Below are 20,152 nucleotides of genomic sequence, written 5' to 3' on the forward strand. Positions count from 1 at the left end.
AAATTTATTCATATTTAAAAGAAATTCAAGTTTTCAAAACATAAAAATAAATGCATTACTAAATTTCAGTAAATATCAGTAAATTTATTTCACCTATATATACATATACATATCTCAACGACTTAATATATTTAATATGTACATATTTTATGTATGAAGTGTATAGGTCAGTCGAGTGACTTATTTACAGGTCATCCATTAAAGTGTTCTCTTAGCGCCTGGACAACACTTGCGTAATTTTTTAGTCATGGCACTTGCTAATTTTTTGCATAGATTTTCGTAGGGCTCATGCATAAATATTTCCACTGATTGGTCTAACGTTGCCACACAATGCAAACTTCAAAACAAAAAGAAGCCAAAGACAATATTATTATGTCATTATCAGCCATACTACTTATATGTATGGTATATATAAACACAAGCTAGTATATATCTATTGGCGATGCATTAATTATGTGTTAATATACGCATCGTCTCATTAGGAAAGTGATAGCGTTGGCAATATTTATACACATACCTATTTATACATACATATATACTTATAATTGGCATCAGGTTCGTTTGGCTGGGTGTGCCATTGCCCCCAGCTACAGACCATAAATATTTATTAATGAAATACTATAGTTTAACATGCAACAAGCACATCTTTACATTATCTAATGGCTCGAAAAAAAAAAACCAGCAGCATCAACATTTAAATACACATAAATCTTTCATACTGAAAGTTGCTTTCTAAAAGAATTGTGAAGAACAAACATGCATACAATATATGTACATATGCGAGTAGTATCTCTTAACTTTCGATTTTAGGCTTAAATATAAATTAAAGCCTAAAATCGAAAGCTAAGAGATTGTTTGGTAAACAAAAAAAATTTTCCATTCGCATCAAAGCGTTGCAATGGTAAATCTTTAGATAGTTTGAAGACAATCTATGAATCAAATCTGCAAATTAACCCAGGTCACAAGCAAGGCATTAAAATCGGTGATGCCACTTAACATATTACAGCTGACCTTGGCTTTCAGAAACTAATTTCCACAGTATTATCTCACAGCTTTGACTAAGCGCTTCCTCTTATACTTCCGTAGCTAATTCCTTTAAAGCGCTTATTAAAACTGGCGCAGAAATATCATAAACGCGATAGATTTAAACTGTGGGAATATTTTGTGAATATATCAATGCATTGCATACTTTCACTTTTTATTTTTGAACCTGCCCCAAGTCTATGAAAATTCAATTTCATTGTCAATGTTGAGCGTCGTCTTGAATTGGTTTAGTTTTGTTTTGCTTTGTTTTGTTTTGTTTTGCGTCTTGTAAATAACCTTGACCCATATGTAGCCCAATGCATATGTGAACACGCACACAGACACACAATGGAGCATCACTGGCGAGAAAACAAAAGGAAGTGAGCTCATAAACAGGCGCGACCAATTCAAATTGTCAAAATACATTTTTTCAGTGCAGTGAGAGTATAGCACTTAGTGTAAGAGAGCGCGAATAGGAGCGATACAGTTTTTGCATGAAGTAACGAGTGACATAATATATTTTATTTAGTTCTTCATGTGATTATTAATTACACTAAACTTGATAATTAATTAAGCTAATTTAGTAAATAATAAAAAAAATGAAAATAAACTAAAAAAGATGAATCATAACGACATTCGTAAGCAAAGACAGCGCGAGACGACAGCGCGAGCAAGACGAACGCCGGCTCTCGCTTCAGCGAAACAACGCGTACTTCTCTTTCGAGGCCGAGCCAACTCAAATACTGCTGAATGCAGTACTTTTCGAACGGTCAACTACCCCTGACCTAAAATTCGACCCAATTGCACTTAACAAGTGATCGAGCTCGTTCTTGCCCTCTGCAACCAGCTCTACGTCTTCGAGAGCGACCCCGACGTGGAGTTAATTGAGCCTAAACATTCGAACAAGCAAGTTCTGGCATGCAATGCGCGAGCGAAGCATGCATCTCTCGCTACGGCGACTAGCACAACAGTCTCTCTAACTACAGGCAACATCAACTACAACAACGACCTCAACGGTATCGGCCGCCCGCTTCAAGCCCATCGTTGGCAACACTCGCTCCGTATGTGTCATCGGCGGCAAGAAAAGCCCCACTATGAATCACAATCAAACAAAAGCAACCAAAACAAACTCCTTGACCAACAACGCAAGCGATGCCACCTTGACTACAACTCTACACATTCAAATTAAACGGAAGCCTAGCCCCCTAATTGCCAAGAGCGAAATGACCCGCCAGCCATATGAAAGCACGACTTCAACGGCGAAAACACTTAACACACGCGGACCCATTGCCCGCATTCATAAACATCATCCATAACAATAATGCGATCCGAATCCATCACTGTATGCAAACGATGGGCCACAGTCAAGACTGTGCACTGCTGGAACTTGACGCGTATGGTGCGCTGGATCAGGTCGCCATTCGGGTTTTCTAAAATGAAGACTGTCAGCGTTGAATCGTATACATACCGCTTGAAAGTGGGCTCATATGGCTGTTGGGGCTTAATACTTTTTTGACATAAGTTGTAAACTTAAAATACTTGTGGAACGGACGATCCGCCACCACAGGGTCTCTCAATTGGCAGCGGGGGGTGGCTTTCCGTCGTGCCCAGGACACCATCCCATTTTCAGATGCTTGTTTGTTGCGGTGGGCGGCGGCGCAGGATATTGCGCGGTGGCCATGGCATGTTCAAAGCAACTGTAGACATAATTGTCTAAATTCTAGCAGACACTCCAGGATGATCTCGAGTTCGAGAAGGCGTTCAAAAAGAAGCAAAGCCACATCCGTATATATACGGGAGAAAATTCCAATGCCCTTGTGAGCAAAATTATATAGAGCTCATTGGACAAGACAACTCTCACATATTCCCCTTGTACCGGGGGTAATATTCGTGAAACAAAAGTTCAAACGAAGTCAGAAGAAAGCTTTAGAATATTATCCAAGCATCTAAGCGACACTAAAATGAATTTTTTACACGTATCAATTAAAAAGCAGTAGGGGCTTACAAGTGGTGCTTAAAAGGGGCATAGAATGCAGATCTATACACCTGAAGAAATAACTCAGGCTCGTACATGAATAAAGGCTTTTAAGCCCACAACACCAGTCTTCAACCTCTTAACAAGGAATAAGACAGCCCCAACCGCTCTCAAGGTAGAGCGGGAGCCAGACAACAATACTCTAAAAAAAAAACGAAGTGCACCCTATATACAAAAACTCAGTTACACTACGTGCATCGCAGAATCAACTGCTAGAAGACCACAGTACACGCAATCGGGAGCCGTAACAATGTATGAATCTGTCAGAATATGGCCAATACCACGGTCATACTGCACACCCGCCCGGTGTGCGATAAGTTTGTGGACAGCTTCAAGCGCCTCCGCACACTGCTAGCAGCAAAACGAACTCCTAGTACCAAAAGGTTGCGCAACCTGCGGTGGGTATAATACAACGACTAGCTAACTCACCAAGAGGTTGCCCAATATAATAGCAGGAGTAAAAAGTCGAATATCCCACCACGCGATCACCACGCCGCGCTCCCGCAAATGTACGGCTTAACACCATCTAAATCAACATCCCAGACGTCTTCTTCTCGGTCGCAACCAGATCGTTCGCTTGACTCCTGGATTCCTCATAAGGAATATAATGTGACATATGCAGGCGCTTTAAAATCAGGATGGGAGCCCCACTGCGCCAATACATTGCACCCAAAAGCACCTAACTCTGAGATACAATATGGCAACCATTATCACCTGTGGACCCAACAAAATAACCTTGAGCACTGTTCTCGTACGCTAGCCAACAAGCATTATGGGAGTTCAATTGTCCATCATGCGAACACTATGCAAAGATTTAATGCGATAATCAGATCTCTTGACTGTACAAATGTTAGTATCTACACAGTCAAAGTAATCAAATGGCTCCTCTAACGGTATATCCCACGTGAGATGCAATGGCGTTTCACAGATAAACTTGAAGCTATCTCATTCCTGCTCGACAAACACCTTGACGTCATGCTATTGTCAGAAACACATCTGACCAACAAAATATAAACTTTAACTTAAGAGGCTACACATTCTTACTGCAACAAACATCCATCTCCGATGGCACACGGCACAACTGGTGGGACTGGTATGCCTGATCATGAAAACCGTATCAAGCATTCACCGTTACAAGGTAGCGTTCGAGAAATTGATTTACAGAGCCACAACAATAAGAACTAAACTGGATAGTGGTAACAACTTACTCTATCCGCAGTATATTGCCCTCCTCTTTTCACCATGCATGAAGGAGAGTTCATACAGTTCTTCGACTCACTAGGAGACCCATTTCATAGCAGCAGGAGGCTACAATGCAAAGCACACACTCACTGGGGATCTCGCCTTGTGACTCAAAAAGGAAAGCAGCTCTATAGTTGGAATATAAAAGCCAGCAACAAACTGACCACGTTTCCCCCGCTCGGGAGATAGACCAACATACTGGCCAACCAACCAGACCCAAATAAACTGCTGAACCTTAATAGACTTCGCGAATAGCAAACATATACGGCCCTCGAAACTTGACTCGGTGCCGAAAGTCTCTGCAGATGTCTCAACATGCTACCACTCACCCGTCCACATTAAATTATTTACTCTCGTCATGCCAGTATCTGATGATCAACCGCTTAGATTGACTTCACACAAAACCAAAATGAGATCGGTTGCTATAGGAAAGTTATAAGCTCACACATTACGCTAAATCCTGTACTCAACGTTAAAGATGAATATCGAACAAGGCCTTAGATCAAACACTAGAGTCCAATTTTGGTCACCGGTTCTGGCCAGAACCGACGTTATATTGACAGAGCTCCCTCAAAGATACGCACAAGTCTCTTACACGTCAAAAAGAAGACAAGTCAGCAAATCCGAGGACAACTTCGGTTCTATGAAAAGCGCACGAGCTTAACGCAAAGGTAGATGGCAGTCTTACAGGTCCCATACGTGTGCACGTAAAGGCTTTAAAGACCGCAACCACGCAAGCTTACCTAAAGCGTTTAACACAACAAGAAGCAAATAGTCACCATCGCTACCACATCCAGCAACTATCATCCTCTTTCTACGAAATAAACTACACTGTGGAAAGCTCATTCACCAACTCTATGCCCGCCAAAATCAGAAACTGTGATGCCTAATAAGAAAACCAACTTAGGCGGACTGGGCCCCGCAGTGACGAAAAGACAGAGCCAAAACATTTGCAGGACACCTTGAAATCGTGTTTCAGTAATCCTGCCACCAATTCATTCACAATACCAACATATAACAAGTGACTCTCAGCTTCATACAAGCACGCCTAACTGGAATTGTCCGCCCAAACGAATTGCCACACATCATCAAAATCAGTTGAATCCCGAAAAAATCACCAAAGGCTTCGACCAAATAACGCCAAAATGATTATTGAGCTCCCATATTGTGCAGTTTGCACCCTCTCGCACTCTTCACTGCCCATCACTCCAGCTTGGTTACTCCCAGAGAGTGGAACAAGTCAATAACTAATAATGATACCGAAGCCAGGCAAAGATCGGACAGTTCCATCCTCCTACAGACTTATAAGACTATTATCAGCCTTTCAAAACTCTTTGAAAAATGCTTGCTGATTCGAAAAAACCATATCTAAGAATCCATAACAAGAATTCATCACCAACAAATTGGGTTTCGTGAAAACACAGCACTATCGAGCAGGTAAATCGCATAACATCTGAAATAAGAGCGCATCTCGAAAACCGAGAATAATGCACTGCAATATTCTTAGATGTATCCAAGCATTCGATAGAGTCTGGCTAGAAAGGACTAACGCATAAGATCAGAACAACGCTTCCTAAAAATAATACACACAAATTATTAGAGTCGTATTATATGACAGAAATTTGCAGTGGAGATGCAAATCTGCTATCGACTGACGGACTATGTGGATTCTAGAAGTTCTGAGTCGAACAAGGCAGCGTCAACTTGGCCCAACCTATAGTCGTCCTTTACACAGCAGATATTCCCAACGAAGTAGACGACTAACAACGATCCTCACCTATATGCTGACGTAGTACAGCTATTCTCAGCGCGTTCGAGTGCCCCTATGCAAGCAGCAACGCAACTGGCTCTTCATCACGGTCGAGAAGTGGAGAACATGGCTCATCCTGACTGGCGAATAAAAAGTAAAAGCGGAACAAAACAGCAAACACGTTTTACGTTTACCCTAAACAGGCAAATTGTCCACCCGCTCACACGAGAACAAGTTCCGCACTCCGCAGAGCAAACGAAGTGAGTTACTTGAGCTAACGGACCTGCGACAGAGGACTACACATGGCCGTAGAGGCACTCGAATGCCAAGCGAACGCCCAACTAAAAACATAAAAGCCATAGCCTCCCATGGCTTAATTTCAACGCTGCGGTTCCCTCATCTCAGCCTTGAATATAAGGTCTTGCTTTACAATTCCGCTAAAACCCATCTGGAACTATGGCTCCCAACTATGGGAGGAACGCTAGCACTAGCGAACATTGATATTGTCGAGAGAGTCCAGTCAAAAATCCTTAAACTATCACCGGGGCCCGTGGTACGTTTCGAGAACAGAAAACTAGCAGAAAGATGCTAAATATTCAACCAGTCGAGATGTAATTAGCTGAACACAAGGTAAAATCCTACAGCAAGCTTTCTTCGCATCCTAATCCCCCTCGCGCGAGGGCTAAACAAGGCTGTGCAGCCGCCATTCCCGTCTGCGTCGTAACGACCTCCACTCAACCAGCGATAGAATCAGGAACGTGCAACCTAACCGTAGTTTCAAGAGAAACTGTTAGGAATATTAATGTTATAGTTTATACCGATTTGTATACTTATTGTTAGTCTCAATTCTAAGAGCAAGATTATCAAAAAAAAAAAAAAGCAAAGTTTAAAAAAAAAAATCCAAAAAAAAAAAAAAACTGAGGCGAGAAAACAAAAGGAAGTGAGCTCATAAACAGGCGCGACCAATTCAAATTGTCAAAATACATTTTTTCATTGTTAGCTTCCATCCAGAAGATTCTCTCCCATGTGTTTGTTGTCCCAGGCACGTTGCAGAGGGGTGGAGTGGGGTGAGGTCAAAGGCCCCATTCTGCTTTAAGAGCTAAGTACGCGATAAAACTGTACGTATTGGACATTGTGACAATTTGATTTGTTTTTAGTTTATTAAAATAGAAAGAAAGTCAGCTCTGGGCTGAAATATTTCTCTTTAAGCAATTATGGTATGTATAAAGAGTGTAGCGTATTCGGTTAAGCTCAATTCAACCCATTTATTTAACATTTTAATAACAGCGTCGATTTATTTATGAATATTACATTGGCATAAACATATTTATTGCCCAATCTAGTTAGTGTGAAATGAATTTGAGCTTACATATTCTATACAATACAATACAATACAGTTTACATATATATTATCATTAGCATATGTTTTATGGAAAATGACAATGCAATTTTGGCAGACACAATAATTAATTTTCTCGTCCATATTGAATGCTTGATAATAATATATTTATAAGCATATTTATTTTTAGTTGTATTTCTTTTGAGGCAACATTTAATTTCCATACTATATATTTAACATCTGCACATATTTATCAAACTTAAGTGGACATATATATATATATGTATAATATATAGCAAACAATCATGTATCAGGTAGCCTAAGACAAGCGCCTAAGCTTTTTTTTTGTTCTTTTTTTTGTTTTTCGTTTTTTGTTGTATTATTTGGCAAGTGTTAACAAAAAAATCAACAAGAGACACAAAACGCATAGAAATTACTAGAAAGGGTAAGTCAAATATTATTAATAAGAAATGTCAAAATGTATAAAAAAGAAACTTGCCAGCGAGGGGCTGTTGTGGAGTTAGAACAAAGAATTGACAAAATTTAATAAAGGCATATTCACAAAAAATCGCACAACACAATGAGCGGATAATGTTTAGATAGTTTGATCCAGACATAAAGCTGTTTGCTGCAACTGGGTTAAGTTTTTGAGCAACCCTCGCAGTCTTGCAAGTTTTTTTTGTGCTTTCCCTCTTAAGCTGGTAGCTGGGCTCTGGCTTCCAATGATGAACGTCCCACTAATTGATACATCCGACCACCTAGTAGAGAAGGCAGCCAAACTGGCGGCAGCTGTTCAAACTTGCTGCTGCTTGCTGGGCGTGAAGCTGAGACTGGGTCCCATTGATTGGCATCATTTATTATGCATGGATGCAAATCTGAATGGATTTGGTAATACAAATTTTAAAAATGTATGCATAATGTTTACAGCTGAGCTGGGAAACTGCGCCGCGATGATCATTAATGGGCTTTTAATGTGGCAACGACTAAGCAAGCCCCCTTACCCCCCTTTGTAGCATACGAAGTGTGTGTGTGTGTGTTGTTTTTCATAATTAGCATGCAAAGTGTGCTGTCAGTTGAATTAACCCCAATTACATCAATCAATCGCTTAATAACATTTTGGCCAAGCTGAGCTCTCGATTCGCTTACAAATGTCCTTCAAAACCATTTGCCCTTTCACCTCTTGGTTTCGCGCAGTGTAACAACGTTTTTTGTTGTTTCTTATTTTTTGTCGCAGGGCCAACGCCAGCGGCTGCAAACGCGACCAACTTCAATATCAGTACGTGCTTTCTTCTCTTTTGACATTTTTGTAAAAAATGGAAAAAGGGTTTATGGCTCCAATAGTTGCTCGCAGAATGTGATGTAACACGTTGGAGAAGGAAGGCTGTAGGCAGCATCCCTATAATCCATGTATAGTACTTATTCTTGCACAGTCTCCGAACGAGCATGAGTTCGCATATAGCCATGTTCCGACTGTCCGTGCCGCCGTGCTGTAAAAACAAAATGAGTGCGTTCCTCAGGAACCATAAGAAGCTAAGAGTCAACCAAACTCATGGTATGCAGGGGGGTGCCTGCACTATATCCAGGACAGAACTACGCTGTTCTATTTTAACGTTTTTTTATGTTCCTCCTCCCTCCCCGCAAATCGAAAATAAAAGAAAAAAAAATTTCAGGAAACGGATCGGAATAAAAAACTTAGGAATTATTGACATTGCAATTTTCAATATAACAGCGGGGGCACGTGCTGACGCGCATACCAACCGTCGCTGCGACGCAGGCGGGCGCCCGCTCCGCTGCTTAAACCTGCTAGCACGATAAAGAGCTTCGTGGACGCGTCCGCTGTTTTCGAGTGTACGTAAGTGGTTTGGAGTGATGTGTGTGTTTCTGGCGATTTGCCCTGGTCAAAGTGTATTTAAAAGTTTGTGGGCCCACTTAACCTGTCCACTTGTTTATTGTCTATCTGTTGGTTAGTTTGTAGCTGTAGCTGTTTTTGTTTGTAAGCAATTTGTTATTGGTTATTAGCAAATTGAGCAATTTGCAACATTGAATACTGATAAATAGTCTCTGGCCTGTGGTCTTAGTGATCTATGCTAAATCAATGACAGCATAAGCAATTTATTAAGCAGACTAACGTCTTAATGAATTCATGAATTTTAAAACTGAGAGCAACTCACACAAAAGGCTCGAAAGAATCCTGAAGCAATAACACTAAGATGGAGTTCAAGGAAACATTCATCTGGAAGCTATGACAGCAACAAATTGAGCTGGAACGTCATCTCGATCTCTGAGTTGCTTGCTCTGCCTCCTCTGCTCGTATTCGCACATAGTTAATTTTGATAAACTTTCTGTAAGAGTTGGTTGCGAGATTGCTCAAGAAGAGCTGCACTTCGTTAGTTACTGATGATTTCTGCTTGCCTGGTATGTTGCATAAGATATTTGCCAATTAAAATTGATGGAACGATCAAAGCCGAGTCAAACTAACGTAAATCGATATTAATAAATTTTAATAAAATACAAATATTAAAGTTCTTGAAGCAATTCCTTACATTCATCATTACATATTCATTAACGGTATACATACATGTGATTGTCACAGTTGAAATTATATGAAATTTAGCAATTGGTGCTAATTGGTGATTTTGTTGGGGAAAGGCATGTAATAAATTCATTAAAGGTTGGTATTGCATAATTAGAGTGTCCTATATTTAGATAAATGTCGCTAAATATCTTAAACAATTGTTTTGTTTAAATAATTTATATTGATATTGGAATTGTTGCATCGCTTGTATATTCCACACTTATTTGAAACCCAATTCTTATTGCTCGATAAATCCGAATGTAAAATTCAGAATTGTCAAGACTCTGGTTGATTAACTTTAAAGGCATAAAGCTTTACTTATCTAAGGACTTGGACTTGAACTCCGGTCCACTCGTTTATCAAAAAAACATTACTTCCACTTAACCATGATCTCCTCTGTTCGTTTCTATGACTGAAACAATACAACAATATACATGTTTACTGTATGTACTATATGTATTTGCGATACGAAAACCCAAAGTCCAAAATCAAAGTAGTAGTGCCAAAGGTTTAAGGAGGGGATGGTGAATGTTGAAGACAAACCGCGGCACTTTAGTCATTTGGAGAAGTAACAAATAGCTGCAATTTACTGTCCAGTATTACATCGATATTTATAAAAGAGATTGTACTAACTATAGAGACTTCGTATGACGTACTATTTGCTGAACTTATAATTGATATGATATGATATGATATGATATGAGGGAGCTAACAGTTAACACATCACTGTAGGGATTTTCAAGGTTATTATCTGAGTTGCTCATCTATAACATGTGCCTTCCTTTTGGGATGCAAGATGGGGCTAGGCTTTTGAGAATTATTGAAAAAGTCACTTACATTGTTAAAGTTATAAACAATTGGATAGTCAAGTGCCTATATGTTCTTTATACTTAGAAGATTTGCAATTAGTGGTATTAGTGGTGGTCCTTTTTCCTATGTGGTACTCTCCATAGCAACACGTAATCTATCCAGCTCCATAGTATAATTTTTTTATTCCAAGACCCTGTAAATGGTTGTAATAATTATAATAATCTTTCGTCGAATCGATTGGTTGTGTTCTTATCGTAGTTAATCGCAGTTTAATTGATTTTTTAAAATATATTTACTAAGTGATGAAGCTGTACAAGCAGAAAGAGAAGCGTATGATAACATCACAGTTGAAAAATGTATTTTAGCCTAACCTCATAGGTAATAACTTACTCATATTCTAAGCGTCTATGATATGATATACAATACTAATATGATACCCTATACTAATTGCTTGGGCCTTATCATACGAATATTCTGGGGTCTTGTTTAATATAATTTTATGAAATAATAATCATTTCATTATTAATTTTTCTAAAATAGTCTAAGAATTCTATTAATCATTTAGTGTATTGATCTGCAAAAGTACCGTTTTCAAATTAGTTCGGTCATACAATTATGTGTAGTGATTTACATTGTGAAAAGCAGACACAAAAATGAACTTAATTTACGTTGAACTCGAAACTTGTTTTATGTGAATGAACAGAAAATGTTATACCGCAGTGAAATAAGCAAATGTTCACTTTATAATCGTACATTTACCTGCGAAAGGTATTTATTTTTAAATATATTTTGTCGGTTGTGATAATGTTTATTAAATTAATTATTTTGGCGCTTCCAGTAAAAGAATCATTCAGTTTGTGAAAATACGACGAGGTCGGCAAAGCTTTTTTAATTTCGCCTGAACATCCTTACAAGTAATAGAGACTTTCAATTTAGAATCTGTGTGGACTTCGTTTGGATTCACAAAGCCCAAATTCCTAAGTCGCCACCCATTTTACACGGCTTGTAAAGCCGACATTGAAGGCCGCGTTCAGACATGGGGACTACCCACCAGTCTCCATCCTTCCATTGGAAGGCCCCTGGACATGCTAGAGGGGACTAAAATATCTAGCACCCGACACAACGACAAGGTGGACTCCAATGGAAATGATTCGGTCGGAATCGGTCGAAAACATGACCAGGCGTTTTTGTGATTTATTTCAGAATTTAAATATTTTTTAATGGCTTAAAATCGTGTTTTTTTTCCATTTCGCGGGGGAGGGGGGAGGAAATAAAAAAAATAAAATAAAAGGAGCACCTATATACCAAATTTGGTTGCTTTATCTCTTATAGTTGCTGAGAAACAGTTGCTCAAACATTCAAGAATATATATACTTTGTGGGGTCTGCCACGCCTCCTTCTCCCTGTTACATACATTTTTTTTTACAAGAATAAAAATTAATTATTTCATGATATGAAATATGCTAATTCACTATAATTTCACAAATTGGGGACTATCATTTATTTTTTAATGCCTAATTTCATGCAGTGAGGCTTTATTTAATTTTTAAAATTATGCCAATATTGGCTTGAAAATATGAAGACTAAAGAAGACCGCAGAGGTATGCAAACAGCAACAATGTCCATCGCAAAACCGGTGTACGAAATTTGGATTCGTTAGACATGCAACCTCTCCTAATCTTATAATCTTTGGTTCTAGGCAAAAGTTTAGAATGAGACGAGCCAGGTGGATGTTGCTAATGTATACGGTCTGAGGTAGTTACTGCCCGGTAAGCGAACCCAGTGTACTGTACTCGAGGATACAGTCTCCATAATGCGAATTAAATAAACGCTTTGGATAACAACCTTCAGATCCATAGACTCCCATAAGTTGTTTGCTAACAGCAGAGAATAATGCTTTTATTTAATTAAATTGTCTACATGTTTGATGTATGTACATTGTCTGTGCATATAGCTGAGTAGCTGTAGATATTTTTGTTCGGGTACGGCATACACCGTTTCATATACCATTTAAAACAAAGACAATTCAATGTCATAGGTTTTTTTTTTGTTTTCGGGCTTTCTGCGATGTGACAAAATAGTCAATAAAGCTTTGATGCTGAATTAACGTTTAAATAGATAGGTGTGACTTTTAAAAAACAATTGAGTTGATTTATTGCCTGATGTTTGTCCATCAATTTATTGGCCATATTGCGTTAGGCTTAGTTGGAACCACACATATAATATACATATGTATGTGTACATATCATTGCTGCCATATAATACATAATGTTTGCTTTGCAAATGCCATTCGTTATATAATTCATTAGTGATATGTATTAATGTGTGTACATTACATAATTTTGGAACGTAGGACAAATAAAAGAAATTACATCAACAATAAAATAAAAAAAAACAAATAATTATGCACTATGTACAATATTTACAGGAAGGAGAATGTTTTATGCTTGAGCCTAGGCCCAACCACCAGCTGGTTGCCAGCCACCGCCGCCGCCTCCTCCACCTCCGGAAGACCAACACCGCCGCCGCCGCCCGCCGCCACCATGTCCCCCACCTCCTCCACGCCAATCTTGATGATTTTTATTACTTTGGTAGAACCGCCGCCGCCGCCTCCTCCACCACCTGAAGACCAACCGCCACCTCCTCCTCCTCCACCGCCGGAAGACCAACCGCCTCCACCACCATGTCCGCCGCCACCGCCTCCATGGCCACCGCCGCCACCTGCGCTGCCCAAGCTATATAATTTGACAATCTTTAATATCCACGCCGCCGCCGCCGCCACTCCTCCGTCCGCACCAGAAGAATCAACCGCACCTCCTCCGCCACCGGAAGGACCATCCACCTCCTCCCCCACCACCGGAAACCAGCCCCCGCTCTTCCTCCTCCTCCTCCGCCGCGCCGAAGACCAAGCCGCCACCCGCCCCGCCGCCACCGCTCTCTGTTATAACCTTGAGGATCTGTATATCCCCTCCACCACCTCCACCGTGTCCACCGCCACCGCCATGTCCTCCTCCTCCTCCACCGCCGCCGGAAGACCAGCCGCCTCCAGGTTTGGGCTTAGCTGTAACGCTCGCCGCTCCAATCAGCAAGAGACAGACAAAGGCCTGCAATGGAAATCAGAAGTCACGTGTCAGATAACTCAGCACCAACAAGAAAAACAGCAACAATAACACTTTAAAGCACACAAATCAAAAAAAAAAAATAAAAAAAATGTTACACTTGGCGTATGCGCAATGCGCTTAGAACGTACTTTCATGGTATTGCAATTCGTATCCTGCGTTGCTTCACTGGATGCGCCACGAATGAACACTGACATGCAGACAGCTGGCATCCGTGACTTTTATATGCAACTGCAACTGCAACTGCCACAGAGCGGCAACCACAGCAGCAGCAGCAACTGGCAGCAGTGGCACATTAACCGGAAAAACGTTTTTCCAAACATTCGCTGCTTGCGGCAACACCAACAACAACAGCATATCATGATTATTCGCGACAGCGGAAGAGGGGGAACTGAGGGAAATGGCGCCCTGTGTATTTCTTTCGCATCGTTGTCATGTTTGAATTGCAAGTTTTGTGGGCCAAATGCTGCCGCATCATTGCCATTAACGGATTTAGCTAAGCGAAAGTGTGGCCCAGGCCAGCGATCGTCATAACAGCCGTGTCTAACTCGTGTCTGGCTGCAAGTCCAGCTTGTTGTTGTTGTTGTTGTTGTTGTTGTTGTTGTTGTTGTTGTTGTTGTTGTTGTTGCTGCTGCTGCTGTGGCATCTGCCGCAGCCGCCACCGACGCTACAACATTTACTGCACCTTTCCCATTACATAATCCGTACTGTCGCGATGCCCAAGTTGCAAGTTGTTGGTGCCTCTCATTTCTACCCCGCCGTTGAGCTTGATTGTTTTGCTTTGCTGTTTTACATTATTTGCATTGCCATTGGTTCGCACACAGATCGTAAGCGCTACACTGCGTATGCGTAATATACACATACACTGAGTATTCAATGTCTTTCCTTTAGCTATAGATAGGGTCAAGATAGAATCACAACGCCTCAGCAGCTGCCCAGTATCGCTTTAATTGTTAAGTTTGTAATTATTTATTAACATTGAGCTCAAACTTATTTATTTTTCCTTTAGTTTTCTTTCTCTCATACTTTAACTTGTAAACAGGCTGACAAATTTTTAAATACAGCTATAAAAAGTTTATAGTTTTGCTCATTTTCTGTAATCAGCAAGGCTTTATGGCTCTCAACCCGGAAAATTGACAAAAAACATTGTGTAGAAACAAAAATAATGAGAGTGTGTAGTGTAGTGCCCACCGCAGGCGTTATGTGCACTTTGTAATTTAAACTGAAGATAAGATAAGAGCCTAAAATTAAAATACACTTATGCATACTTCATATACTTATTAAATGTTTAGCTATTACTTTATTGATTTTGAAATGTGTTTTTTATTTTACTATAAATAACAATTTATGTATACTACATAAAGCTCATGACATGTCTTTTGAAGCCCGGTTATATAATAATAAATTATTTGCATTTGAATAGGTTTCAGAAAAAAAAGCATTACGCACTTTTCAACGTGTGAGAGAACTTGTGGGCCAGATACATACGATATGTATATGAAATGCAATTAATAATCGCAACGTCAGTGACGGAGCTTACACAATACCCACGTGGCGAACGTGGAGGCTGTGAATACCAAACAGCAAACACACACACAGACACAGTTTTTCAAATGCACAAAAAGCATAAAGTAAACAGCAAACAATAAATAATTGCAGTAAAGTCAAATGCAAAATGTGAAGACAATTGCCTCAGATGTCCAGCTGCAAATAATTCAAATAAAATAACATAAAAGTTACATTTCGAGGCATTTTGCAAGCAGCCAAATAATTCGAAAATTCAAATAAGCCACTAACTATGCATGCCAAAAGCGGCGTATTAAAGCCAGCAGAGTTTTATTAGCCAACACCACATAATTCAAATTAAAAAGCTGCAGCGAATTTCCTTTGCTTGCAAAAATTCGCGCTAGTGTGTGTACGATTTGTTCCATAGTCAATGAGGAAGCGGCGTCGCAACAACCTCGACCCGTGTACATGGACACACAAACATACTCTCCCTCTCTCTCTCTCTCTGACAGACACTGTCCCTCTTTAGTGTAGTGGAGCAGGTCAGCAGAGAGTGCGCTTCATTTAAATGAACGCTGTCATCCTCAACCAGCAGCTGCTGTCGGCTTGTTTTTGTTGTTGGCATAAAACTAGTTTCACGTTACGTTTATTTTGTTGTTGTTCATTATATTTTCGTTGTTTATACTACAAATTTCGCTAACCGTTAATGCCGGTGAACTATTGTGGCCCAAAACAATTGCCGCATCGAATTTGTTTTCTTGCTTTGCCTTACTTTTGGCTCCAACTCGCTCTGTCCCCTTCTCGCACACATAAATAGTACATATGCTGCGGTGCTGTTGATACAGTTGCTATGACTTTATTTAGCCCTGTGGCCTAGACTGTATGAAACTTGCAATTTTTATCAAAATTTTAAGATTTGTATGAAAAATGCCACGCTAACGAGCCAGAGCTAAAGCTTCGCTCCTTGCCTTTCCCCTTTCTCTCTCACTCTCTCTCTCTCTCTGACATTTATTAATTTCCGCCTATTTCATAACTTATGCTTCCTACAATGCCAAGCAACGATGCATCCTGCCAATGGCTTTGTGGCATACATTATATGCCACTCGAGACTTGATAAATGAGGACAGTTCAACATAATTTTGCTTGTTTATATTTTTAAAAAGAGTGAAAAAAAAAAACAAATTCCTTTCAGATTTTGGGCTTCGGCTTAGTGCTGCAAAGCACGGCAACTTGATAATCGAATTTGGGAATGGACTTTGGGAGGTAGCAAGATAACAGCTTTTGCGAAACTAATATTATGAATAAAATAGGTGGAGATGGTGTTTGTGAACTATTCCTCCTGCGGCCTCCATGCTTTCCATCCGTTACACGGCGTTTAGAGACGGCCATAGTGCGTTTGGCTGGGCTTGCGATCCGTAAAGAAGTTGCGCAATATTAAGATTTGCAAAACACCAATGAATACAATGGCACCCGTCTCCAGCGACGACCAGATCATGACACGTTGGTTAAGATCTTCGGCGCGTTTGCGTCCCTGCGCCTCGCGCAGACGGTGATGTGTCTGTGAGTCGAGTATGTCGTTGAGGGCCTTGTGTATCGCTTGGGAAGAAGTTTCCATCTGTGTGAGCACCGTGGCGTGCTCATCGACGCCGGGCAGTGCTGCTTCCTCGCCAACTTGAAAGTCCACGTAGACGATTTTGTGCGAGAACGCTGAGAATTTGTTGCTAAAGCATGCTGTATAAACTCCAGTCGTCTCCGCTGTGAACTGATGACTATCAAAGGTAGCACGCTCCAGCGAATAGATGACCTGACCTTCTGGATTCTTAAGCACAACATCCACATCTAGCTGGCCTCCAGCGGATACTTGGAATTCAAAATAGGCGCTCGTATTGCGCTTAATTTCCTCATGAAAACAATCCTCTGCGTTGTCCGCCAAATCAAAGGTGAATTCCACGGCGGCGGCGCACTTCATCAGCACTGTTGTTACCAACAGGCCAATTAACAGCTTTGAAGATGTCATTTTGTTGTAGTTGTTGGTGGTAGCGGTGGGAATACGTGTAGTGCTAGTGTTATTTTTGTTGCTGCTTTGGTTTATCAGCTGCTCGTCGCGCATTTTATTTTTGGTATTCTGCTAATTAATAACTATTGTTTCACTTTTACGTATTTTATGGTGTCGCTGCCACGCATCAGCTGCCAAGCCTCAATATCGTAGCCTAGAGTCGTTGCCTCGTCAATATTGGCTTTTGCCTAGTTTTCAGCTGCAAACAGAAAAAAAACACGTCCCCACGTACAAACAACATTTAATGAAGCACAATTCTTTGCGATGAGCTGCAGATCAAGAATGATAATCTCATAATATAGTCACTATATCTTACCTGCTACTTAAGCAAATCCGAAATATTATGGGCTCTATTAATGTTTTATTATTTATTAAAAATAAAATAAAACAGATTCTTACAAAACTGACTAATGTTCTGTCAACGTGTCAACACTTTTTCAGGCACCGTTTTCCAACACTAGTCGATAATTTCTGAGCACTGAGTGCTTCAGAGTCGATTTGTTTTAAAAGTTATAAGTGGGCTCTGTTAAAAATAGAAAATATGACTTGTTTAACTTTTGTTAATTTGTATGATGTTATTGCATTGCTTGTAACTATTTAATAGCATATTATCACATAATTTTTGTATCGCTACAATGCCGCTACGGCAATGTTAGCGCTATGTAGACAAAGTCGATTGTGGCCACAGTCGATGAGACTCGATTGTTAAAGTAAAAAACAATCGAAATAAAGAACACAAAACAAAATCAACAAAAATGCCGGTTGTCGAATTGGTAGTTGACCGCAATTTGCTTTGCCCTAACTTTGATGGCTACAAACTGTCCTTCGATGCTGTACCAGTGCTACGTCAGGCTATAGAACAGCCGCTGAGACGGCAACCACATTCCAATCAGTACTCGCTTTTACATGTGGAACTTTTTGCAAGACACAATTTGCTCTTTTCGGATCCGTGGGCTCGACACAACTGTTACTTTATAAACAAAGCGCATCAGGTGGTTTTATGCTCCTACGATGAGCCACGCGGCCAGCCACAAGAGCAACGGATTATCTACAGCTTAGAGCGTGATGACCAGGGTGATGCCCATCAGCAAATCCCTGGTGACTATAATTACACGCTTCGATTTATTTCTGAAAAGTACTGTGTACTTTGCGATGGCATGCTCACATGTTATTTATTGGACACTGGAGATCGAGTGCGTGGCGCCTCCTGGCAGCAGGTCACGCGTTCAGCCATTTCCGCGGACGAGTCACTGCGCGGCTATGTACTCTACGATGCACGCTTGGACATAGTGCAGGAGCGCAAACAAATCTCGCTTGTGGCTGGCCACGTTTTACGGCGGGATGCTGCAACGGAAAATGAAATAGACACGCATGTCATGCAGCTCAACTGGTCACACTGGACCCAAGATGATACCGCTTGGACATATAACAGCTGCGTCCAGCTGGAGGTCAAAGGTTCTGTCTACTATTGTGCCTTTGAGCCGCGCGCCGAATCATTGGTAGTCTGCTCCAATGGTGAGCTACAAACACGGCAACAGCGTGAGGCGGCACAAGCCGAGCATTCAGCTGCAGCTGCCACAGCAGCGCTGTCACGTACACGCCTACACAACGGCCTCGGACAGGTGGGAGTTGATGATTACAACTGGACACAGACGGCAGAGGATGTTGTGGTGCGTTTTCCATTAAAGGATGGCGCATCGCGTAATGATTTTAATATACTCTGCACTCAAAACCAGCTGGTGGTTGAATGCCTAACGCAAACGCTGCTAAATGGAGCGCTCTTTGCGGGTGTGGACAATGAATTGACCACATGGACTGTCGAATCAGAGCAATTGCAGTTAACCTTAGTTAAACGGCAGGCACAACATTGGCCACGTCTCTTAGATGCTGAACATGAAGCGCCGGCTGAGGGCTCAGCAACAGACAGTGACCAGAATGTGGTGGAACAGCTGCCCATACCAAACTTGGAAGATCCCGTTGAAGAGTGTGATTTTCCACTTGGCTCCATGAATGATGATATCAAAATGGGTGTGTATGATACAAATAAATTCAAGACTCTTTAGTAAACAAGCATTACTATCATTATCTAGTACGCTTTAGTTTGTCGGATCTGAACATCACACATTCCATTTATTTGGGCGCTACGCCACCGCTCTTTGCCACCTCATTGCGTGCCGGCTATCCGGCGGCATTTGCTACCCGCCAAGGCGTCGATGCTGCCGTCTGGTTGCAGCTACATCAACCATCGAGGGAGTGGAACGTGCGCCATGAAGGCACCTTGCATGCATTTGGCTATGTGCAGGCTTCAAAGACGCAGCGAAAATTCGTTGACTGCTGCCCAGATCTGGACTATGCCGTTATATGTGAAACTCATCGCCATGTGTTTATTTATAAGCCACGATATGATTCTGCTGGTGGGCTGCGCAATCGTAATGGCCCACAGGTTGTTATAGGCAAACAGAGCTTGGTTACCTTGGATGAAAATGTTGGTGAAGTCCTGGGGCTGGTTACTGCATCTAATGTGATAACTGTGCTCACAGCTCATGCTGTGCTATATTTACAAGTCTAACCATTATTGATAATATTCATTAAATGTATTTTTTGTAAAAGCATTGCATTGAAATTTAAATTTGCGCGCTCAGCTTTTTACAAATCAGCTGATGATTGCCCTTAACATAAAAAAAAAATTGCTTCAGG

At 40.9% G+C, this 20,152-nt stretch overlaps 3 protein-coding genes across 3 annotated transcripts; 1 reads left to right on the top strand and 2 right to left on the bottom strand.

Annotated features, from left to right (window-relative positions):
* Nucleotides 1-13,136: 13,136 nt before the first annotated feature.
* LOC108606037 (glycine-rich protein DOT1) lies at nucleotides 13,137-14,640 on the bottom strand. Its single transcript, XM_017995866.2, is given in 6 exon segments — nucleotides 13,137-13,337; nucleotides 13,340-13,604; nucleotides 13,606-13,632; nucleotides 13,634-13,669; nucleotides 13,672-13,878; nucleotides 14,025-14,640. Coding segments are annotated over 6 exon segments (726 nt in total). The 5' UTR covers nucleotides 14,106-14,640; the 3' UTR covers nucleotides 13,137-13,227.
* A 1,893-nt stretch (nucleotides 14,641-16,533) lies between these two features.
* LOC108605731 (transmembrane emp24 domain-containing protein 3) lies at nucleotides 16,534-17,881 on the bottom strand. The gene is made up of 2 exons (XM_017995526.1): nucleotides 17,772-17,881; nucleotides 16,534-17,654 (listed from the first exon to the last, which is right to left on the bottom strand). Exon 2 carries the CDS (start codon nucleotides 17,507-17,509, stop codon nucleotides 16,775-16,777), a length of 735 nt encoding a protein of 244 aa, XP_017851015.1. The 5' UTR covers nucleotides 17,510-17,654; nucleotides 17,772-17,881; the 3' UTR covers nucleotides 16,534-16,774.
* A 272-nt stretch (nucleotides 17,882-18,153) lies between these two features.
* Nucleotides 18,154-20,060, top strand: LOC108605857 (nudC domain-containing protein 1). Its single transcript, XM_017995667.1, has 2 exons — nucleotides 18,154-19,483; nucleotides 19,546-20,060. The coding sequence occupies exons 1-2, from the start codon at nucleotides 18,211-18,213 to the stop codon at nucleotides 20,022-20,024; spliced, it is 1,752 nt and encodes a 583-aa protein (XP_017851156.1). The 5' UTR covers nucleotides 18,154-18,210; the 3' UTR covers nucleotides 20,025-20,060.
* Nucleotides 20,061-20,152: the final 92 nt, after the last annotated feature.

Source organism: Drosophila busckii, chromosome X (genome assembly GCF_011750605.1).
Source record: "Drosophila busckii strain San Diego stock center, stock number 13000-0081.31 chromosome X, ASM1175060v1, whole genome shotgun sequence".
In the NCBI taxonomy this organism is placed as follows: domain Eukaryota; kingdom Metazoa; phylum Arthropoda; class Insecta; order Diptera; family Drosophilidae; genus Drosophila; species Drosophila busckii.